At 34.9% G+C, this 9,676-nt stretch overlaps 1 protein-coding gene across 1 annotated transcript in view; it reads left to right on the top strand.

Annotated features, from left to right (window-relative positions):
- Positions 1–4,845: 4,845 nt before the first annotated feature.
- The window catches only part of LOC138699861 (G-protein coupled receptor dmsr-1), a 36,809-nt gene continuing 31,978 nt past the window's right edge, over positions 4,846–9,676 (top strand). The window contains exon 1 of the mRNA XM_069826055.1: positions 4,846–5,821. Coding sequence (XP_069682156.1) covers positions 5,220–5,821 — 602 coding nt within the window. The 5' untranslated portion in view covers positions 4,846–5,219. The remainder of the gene's footprint in view (positions 5,822–9,676) is intronic.

The raw sequence follows: 9,676 nt of genomic DNA, 5'->3' as shown, positions 1-9,676 counted from the left end.
TAGCGTTCGGTATTATTTAAGCTTACTTTTAAATCTGTTATCAAAGCTCTCTATCAAGCTTCCTTTTCAGTATTGGTGGTAGTGATACGTCTAAGAAAACAGAAATAGATAATACAGTGGCTGATGTTTCAGAACGTCAGAAATAAATAAACTTTATAGTGGAAGATATAAGTGCATGTGCAGGATGTAAATTGTCGGTGTGGTTAGATAGCCCAAGCTAGTTGACATTGTAATAAATTACTCTTCATATAATTCTGCAATAGCACGTTGCATTGCAATTCCTCTTTCTTTGTAGCCACTTATTGTTACGTTATTTAATATATTTCATATTAAAATTATTACATTTTTGGTCGAGGAGAGAACCGATTGTTAAGTAGAAGTACATCACTGACTACAAGTAGCTATCGACATAATACATGAAGTACTGATTTACTATAGTTAAGTCATGAAACATATCAATTTAAATTCGGTACTAAATAAGATAATTTTCGGGATTTGAGGTACCGGTAGCAGATATTTAAATTAAAGAAATTATTATCCTTATACAGTAGAGTATCGATTATCCGAAACAATTTGGGACGGGGGGGTGTTCGGATAATTGATTTTTCGGATAACCAATCATTTTCTTTACATTCATATTTTATTATCATCATACGGCTTTCAGGTAGTGGTTTCCCTCACATTTCTGCATACGGTCCATCACTCCCATGATTACATTCAATCACATATCCTAATATATTTCTGCTATCATCTATATCTCCCCATATCTTCCAATTACATAAAGTTAAACCCTATTTCAGTCTATTTCTACCTCTATCCTTTCTGATGTACAGTATTTTCAACTCTTTACCTTCTTTATCTACCCTCAGTCCCATTCCCGAATACTATGCAATACTGTCTACCTTACTCTTGTTTACAAACATTCTCGTCTACATCTACTCATCCATCTATACTACTATCATTGTCATCTTTCATTACAGTTATCCCTAATTTTCTTTTTATCTCTGACTAGTATTCACTAATATTTCCACTTTCTCATCTACATTATCGTATTATATTATTTGTCTCATTTATTGTTCCAATGTTCTAATGTTTGTAATACATCCTTGGTATTTCTTGTTCAATTCACTTGTCACTTTTTCACTTTATTGGATAACTTTTACGGTTCACTCTCACTACTTGGACTCGCTTTCTACTTCCTCACTTTCCATTTCTTCCTCTCAATTACATATAACCCTAAATATTATTTACTTACTATCTCCAACTCTTATTAGCCTCACTACCTTCATTGCTTTTCTTCTCCCATTCTATTCATCTTCTCATTAACACTTGACTACTTATTCCTCTATATTATTCACAGTTTCACAGTTACACTAATTGATCTAATCCTCACATTTTTACCGCATCTAATGCCTCAGACTGTCAGATTTCTCCTCTATTTCACTTATCACACTTCACACGTCTTTGTTTGCACTTCCTTGTTTCTTTAACTATCATATAACTCGCTGAACTGGATAATTTACGAAAATAAATTGTGCTGGTGATATAGGAGCAATATGAAACAAAAAAAAACCACTGATATTAAACACAAAACTGTACATAGAGTATATACAGTATTTTGTATCACACGTCTTATAAAATAACACAGAAAACTGACTAGCCTAGTTTGACAAGTTCAAAACGGTCATTAAAGTAGGCCTACAGTTTAGGAAAAGAAGTCCAAACTTTTCTTTTTGCTTCAGAGCTGAGACTCTTTTTTTTTTTTTTTGCCGCTAAATCTCGCAAACAGCACTAGCGAAACTTCTACATGGCGCGCGCGCAAATTCAAATTCTCCGACTGGAACGCTTTCGGTTAACCGATGTCTCTATTGATCGGTATTCGGATAATCGATGCTCTACTGTATAAACGTTAGCACTACAATTGCAGCAGTAAAAATTGTATTATCAAATGAACAGAGATGAAGTACTTTATTTTTCACATGCTGTCTGAATTATCTTCCTCCCGATTAGAACGCTTTATCAACTGTGTAGATCTGTTTCTCTCGTTTATCACGCAATATTATATACACAATGATGGAGTAATCACTAGACCAACATAGGCCATACTGATAGCGGACTCTCGGAGTGCCACTAACGTAGCCGTAGCGTAAAACAAGTTACGAAATTCCGGGAAATTTTCCTAGCTGAAGTAATCAACAATGTCGCGGAAATAATTCTCTGTTTATCTTTCCATTTCCCACGTAGCGAACAGTATGTTAAAAGTTATAATCTTGGCAACTTACAGCTCAATCTTAAGTAAGAGAGAGTTGCGGACATGGCTTAAGATATATCTTTATTTTAAAGCTGACAATCGAAAATTGTTTAACAAAATTATAAATACACTTTTTAAGGTGTCGACTAAGCAATTTTAAGTTTTTTAAATGAAGAGTTAACGTGAACTAAAATTTTAATAAAGAAATATGTAAGTCCTTCGTCTTCATTAATTCAACATTACCATTATCGCCTGTCAATATCTGGACCGTTGACCCGTTACTACTCCAATCTCAAAGCTGCTGACTCCATCTCTTCCAAGGGTCTTCCTGACTTATTGTTCTTCTTCTTCTTTTTCTTCTTCTTCTTCTTCTTCTTCTTCTTCTTCTTCTTCTTCTAGGGATGTAATTTAAAATTGTCAAAGATGTTCTTTTACGGGAAATTCTACAGATATCTTCATACTATTTTCCTTTTGTTCCTATATTTTACCACTCAGGCTGAAGATTTGCAACTTTTTATAGATAGCCTATCTTCATTGCCTCTTCTTATTCATAATCGAGTAGCCTGCCACAAATCTAAAAAAAAATCGTTTCCCCGGTCATTATTCTCCTTATCATTTGTTTATTTAGAATCTATGACTTTGATCCACATAACATTATTAATATTGCCAACACTTCATAAAATCTCATGACTGTTTCCTTTCTCACTTTCTTGCCCAACATTCTTTTTAGAGTGTCACGTAAATACAAAAATGTTTGCAATTCATTATTTACATCTTCATCTCAATTATCACAAACATAAACTCCTAAATAGTTAAAATCAATTACTTGTTCTATTATGTCTTAGCTCTCGATGGATTTTTCTTCCCTTAGTCTAACATCTTTGTATTATTGGGAAGATTTCTGCAGAAATCATTCCTAGTTAAAAAATAGCTCTTTAAAGATCATCCTCAACGGCAAATAGCGTATTTACAATATCTTCATCCACATCTACTAGTATTTTCGTTCATATTTGAAGGGTTCAGAGCCATAGTGGTCTAAGCGCCATATATTAAAAACGGAGGAAACAATGCTTAAAATTAAGTGAATATCATAACCTAACGAAACATTTAGCAAGAAATATAAAGTATGCATATTAAAACTAAATGATATGACAATCTTCATTAAACTATGGTATTCACGTAACTTTAATCTTTCCTTTCTCCGTTTTTAATAAATGGTGCTTGGCCCACTATGGCTCTGAATCCTTCATTTGTTGTCAGTTTTTTATGACGTTGTCAATATATGAATTAAAAAACTGGGCGATAAATGACACCCTTGTCTAACTCCTTGATTGATTAAAATTCCTTTTGTGGTTTTCGGTGTCCACTCTATTTTAATTATTGTATCAATATACAGCATGAACCGTAAGTAATGTAATTAATTTCAGGGGTTTATACTTTGAGATATTTCAAACAAAAAGTATAATACAATTTTGCTCGTTTTTTATTCCCTTTCGAGATAAAAATTGTTTTATATGAAATATTTCATAGCGTGTTCTGGGAAAGCCATTGATTTAATTTCAAATATCCTCAGTTAGTTTAAGAGAGCAGTGTGTTACGAAAACAAACGATTCAAAGAATTTTAATTGTGTCCTTTAAATGTGCAAAAAATTTGATCAGAACAAATGTAACTTTTCGCTCTGAAAAAGAATTTTAGAATGTTATGAATATAATAAAAAGCAATCATTAATGGATTACAAATTTGTTAATCTTATACTGTAAATTTTATATTCAACCTTTAATAAAATACGACATTACAGTCCATTATGCTCTTATATAAAATAAAAATATTATTTCAATTTCATTTAAAAATTGATCACATTTTAAAACTATATGTATATAGGTGTATACAATTTTATACCCAGTGAATGTTTAACACAGAATGTTATTAAAATTGGTGCACTTTTATTGATTTTCTCCTTTGTGTGTTTACAGACTTCCAAGACAGAAGACATCAATTTCAATGCGCTTTAAGAGATATTTCTCTCCGAACGAGAAGTGAGATGTGTCTAAAACCGGAGCGATCTTCAGTTCATCTTGGCGATGAGAGAGAGTGAAAACTACTGACAAACTATTTATGACGACTCTTCGCTGTGGTAATACAATAAGATCCCAAACGCAGTGTGAGCACAAGACAGTGCTCCACCTTAACGAAAGCAGTTAATGCAGCTTAAGTGTAAAAGTGAACTGCCTTATTTGTTTTCTATATTATGGTGTATGCAGAATATGACTACTGGTGCATCAGTGTAAGCATGTATTTTGATAAAACATTCGTAAATTACAGATAATTTTATTAGTATTTTATTTCATACCATGCTCCATCATAAATTAACTTAATTGACCGACATTTTTCAGCCGTAATCATAAACGTTGCTATCAAAGATAAAGAACGGAAAGTTTCTAAATTATTAATGTGCTCTATGCTTTGAATGATATCTACTGACATGTTATTCAAATGAAGCAGCAAAATCAGTTTTAAAAATGTCATGTTCAGTATCTTCAAATTTTTCATTGAACATTGCATGTGTAACATGAGTAGACTTCGATATGTTATTACAAAGTGCGGTATGAAAAGTGAAAGTTAAACATTCATCAGTCAAGTATTTATTCACAATAAAATGTATAAATGGCGGGTGAAAAAATAAGAAAGTGTTGTAGTTCAGTGAGAGTGGTTCGAAAATACAAGAAGTCGTAAGCGGAAACTTAAAATATACGACAATTAAAGACATTTTAGAAATTAAGTTGCATAGTGGTAAATCATTTTATAACCTCTTGTGAATCAGCAAGAGTTACAGAGTTATAGAAATGTACACGAATGTGTTAGATCTGTTTGTGGCGTTTATTAATTATAACCTTGAAGCTATTGTTTGCATCTCGCTACGTGCTCAATGGCCATGTGGAGCAATGCAGAGGACTCAGTGAGAACAATATGAACTTGACATCACGCTCCCTATCACGATATAGCATTGTACGCGCACTCAAGATCCGTCTCATCATGGATGCTCTATCCGGCATTAGCGCCACTAATAGTTCACTCGAAGGAGATTTCCTCTCTTCGCCTTTGCCACAGACCCAGGTGCTGTTGGATCACTTCAACATCACGGGAAACGACCTGGAGATGTTTCTCAACATGTCTTCACGCCCAGCCTCCATCATGACTCAATGCTACTGCAGCGGCACCATGCGCCAGGTGCTGTTGTCGTACAAGGCCGTGCACGGCTACCTGAGCCTCGTCGTGTGCCTGTTCGGCACGGTGGCAAACGCTCTCAATGTGGCCGTGCTCACGCGGAAGGACATGGCAAGCGCCCCCATTAACCGCATCCTCACGGCGCTCGCCATCGCCGACATGCTCGTCATGCTCGAGTACGTGCCCTACGCTTGCTACGCCTACATGGTGCTGCCTGGGGAACTGAACATGCCGTATAAGTGGGCAGTGTTCATCCTCTTCCACTCTCACTTCGCGCAGGTCCTTCACACCATCTCCATCGGTCTCACACTCGTGTTGGCTGTCTGGAGGTACATCGCTATCAGGTAAGCATCTTTCATACATTACACCCTCGCTAAACTTAGATGATTTATGACTATAGTACTAGTGGTGGGGTGTGATTTGAAGACCTAATCATTCATAAATATTTTTGGGCAAATATATGCTTCCAAACATCGCGATAACACAGTTCAGAGCGTGTTGTTATACTCGCCGCGCTAATCAGTATTGTTGATATATCAACCCGCAGATGAGCGATAAATGAGGGGTTCACAACCAGATTGAACCAAGTCCTTCTGGAATAGTTCTGAGAAATTGAGTCTTAAAATTCCTGGCTCATGCTTAGCAACCTTCACCTTCCATAGTAAATGCTGCCCTCTGTGGAGTAACAAACGAGTTATGCACTTCGTTTGTTATGGAAATGAATAGATCTAAGTTTTCTTCATCCGAGATTGTATTAATCCACAAACTGACCACTGGTGGACTTGGTCCACTATGGTTGTGAGCCTATCAAATATAAACATCTGTCGCCTCGTGATAAGAAACAGTTACATGGCCAAGAATCATCCGAACGCAAAAGTCACTGTGACAAAATCGCTATTATCCGGCATAGGGGTAAAATGTCAGATTCCAGCTCTATTCAGTAATAGTAGAGTAGTTTAACTTATCGTAATTGAAATAATAATTTGAATTTATTCTGATGGTCTTATGTTAATGGCTGTAGTATTTCAAATGCAATGTTCTTGTATTATCCAATGCTGGGCTCGTTATTTCTCGAACGTATTTCAGTAATATGTTCACGTAACAGCTGATAAGACGCTTGCGAGAGGCAATAATTAATTATTAACTGATGTAGTAAAATAAACATTATTTGTAATCCAATTCAGCGGCTGTGTTAATCCAGAATCATAATCAGATACGTCATACAATGACATAATATTAGACCCTGACAATAAGACTTAGTAGGAATTCTATCTCCATTTGAGATGATACAAAGTAAAAGAGAAATATAAGTAGAAAGTACTGGAAGATCTAGGATAAATATATTAATTGCTACTTAATATTTTTCAAGGTATTTCAGTCTGTCTTTACTTTGTCGTTTCACATTTCCTTCACCACTGCCATGCCATCTAATCTCATTTCAATAACCGAAATTTTATTTAGATTTACAAATCGGACATAGTGTGCTTAATGGTTATGAAGTTGACACCACATGAAGCACTTCTATTACATTAATTCGGTTCGTGTTAGGTTTGAAAGAAAATGAAATAAGGTTGGAATTAAGCCGAGAGAAAAACTGTAAAAGGAGTGATTGATTTGCGCTTTTATATTCACATTGTCAGTGTAACATTCCATTCATTATTTAGTTTATAAGCTGCTATCGTCCCTTACTTTCGATCACGCAATGTTGCCCAAATAACTTGCAGAAAATTCGACTTCGAATTTTATTCGTGCAGCAAAGTTAAGCTATATTTTTACTTTTTTAATCTTGCCATATTGCGGTCTTTCTGACCACATCACAGTGGGCCAGAATTCAAATCTAGCGGGAAAAAATTAAATAAGTATGGAATATAATTTTAAATGATTCTGTTTTACTAAATAATGATTTCTAAGAGCTTATGGAATAATAATAATAATAATAATAATAATAATAATAATAATAATAATAATAATAATAAGCCAGTATGGGATGTTATCCATAGTAATGAGCTATGAGTGCGAGTTTGAATAACTATTTTCATGGAGCCTACTAGGTACTTAATTATATCACTTGTACTTTTCGTGAACTTGTAGTTTCCAATATTCTCTAATAGAAGGAGTCATCGTCTGCATCATCGTCCTCCTTATCTTCCTTCCTCTTTCTCTTCCTCCTCCCCCTCCTCCTCCTCCTCTTCCAGCTGCAGCTGCTCTTCGTCCGCTTCATCATCCTTCCCTCTTGTCACACGCACGTGTTCACTTGTACTATAAGTATGGAGTTCCTTCAACATTTGTCGCACTTTCTTAAAATGGATAAATACTTGATATGATAGGATCAGGAGTTACAAGAAGATGATTTAAGATATCCTACATTGTTTGAATTCGAGAAAATTTTCTTGAATAATCTTTACAGTACTTTCTAATGCTCTAATGTCTAGCTTCTTGGGCAAACCTATAGGTAACACTTCACATTGTATTTACGTTTGATGACGTTATCTATTAAAAATTGTAATGCTTTCTCGTGTGTATATGGTCTTGGTAAAGTTGGAGATTTATTATAGGCTATCGTATACTTTGTCGCTCTTTTTGGAGTAATTTGTGGCGAGTTGTTGTAGAACGTATGTTGCATCTCTTTTCCCTGAACCCCGCAAAGATAATTGAGTATCTAGAACTTATTCACTTTAAGAACGCTAATCTTTCAGAGACCGTACACTACATGTTTAATTCTTGTTTTCATGCCACTTTCTTCAAACAATTTTTGAGATTACCTACTCCTGAAACGGATGGAATTAAATCCTTGGACATTTGGCGAGTTTTTATTTATTGCAGAACTCTTTGGGGAAATTTGATATCCTTTTTTAAATTGGGGACACATTAATTAAAGTGAAATTTTAATGGCAAGCAGAGTAATTATCTCATGCCTCCATGTTAAATTTTGTACCAATGCACTTTATTTGAACCAGGTACCTAGCTTTGAAGCCGTTAGCCCTGTGAATTGAGAGTGTATTTAATTCCCCTGTTAAAAATTTCAGGTTTTACTAAAATATTGACAATAATTTATTAATGGAGAGAAGAAAGAGTCTGGAGTAATCAGCCAGGCATGTGGGAAGAGTAGAGGGAAGGGAGGAATGTCCGTGGTCCATTGATTTCACTAACCATTCCGAATCTTTACGCAAAAACCTGTCCTTTTTCCTGGAGCACTGTTTCAAGCGTTTTTCTACATTACTTCTAAATGTGCGCACAACTTTTTCGACACACCGTATAATATCCTTGGAACAATGTTGTATTTCTAATTTTGTCACTACGAAATCAGTGAGAGTTTGAGTAGACCCTTTTTTAGTAGTCAACACCTCGTTTAAGTCCAGCCGAGTCACAGTGGACTGGATATGGGGATTTATCTCTGAAATAAAAACGCAAATATAAGAAAAAGGCAAGCAAACGCAAGCAAATCTTAACTTTTGTAATAAACTCTAAGGATTGCTTTATAATCTGATGCAGATTTTAAGGTGACACCTGGTGCAACATTTTTTATATCTCTAATTTAAAATGAAGTAAAGACATAATTCCGCAATATTTTAAAGCTATGTTTAACGCATCCCTGGTAATATTTCACGTATACAATTAAAGTATGAATAATGGAAATAGGAAGTACGAACCTTCTGTTAAAGCTTCCATCACAGAAAGACACTTTTCTGCACATCAACAACACACAGATCACCCTCACATCACTACCGCCATAAACCGTCTGGCGCTCGGCGCTCGGGTTCTTAACACTTGGCGACTTTTAGCAGCCAGTCCTGTTGGCATTTCGCTCGGTATAAACTGATGGCACACAGATTTATGAAGATCAGTTTTAGTACTTCGAGACTATATAGCGAGAAAACGTTATTTAAAACCTTAAAAAATTCAATATTTTCCAGCTAGATTTGAATTCTGGCCCACTGTGACATGGGGTAAGAAAGTCTACTAACTGTGAATGTTTAGTACTGATCAGAAATATAAACAAGCATATTAAAAGAGCGAAAGGACTAGTTTTTAAAGCCATAATAATAATAATAATAATAATAATAATAATAATAATAATAATAATAATAATAATAATAATAATAATAATAATTTCTATGCCTATCTATACAGGATTATTACAGTATCAAAATAGACTCACGAGTCGCGCAAATGGTTCGCCTAGTTGAATTTGGATATTG

This window comes from Periplaneta americana, chromosome 5 (assembly GCF_040183065.1).
Source record: "Periplaneta americana isolate PAMFEO1 chromosome 5, P.americana_PAMFEO1_priV1, whole genome shotgun sequence".
Lineage (NCBI taxonomy): Eukaryota > Metazoa > Arthropoda > Insecta > Blattodea > Blattidae > Periplaneta > Periplaneta americana.
This window is presented reverse-complemented; position numbering and strand designations above follow the sequence as displayed.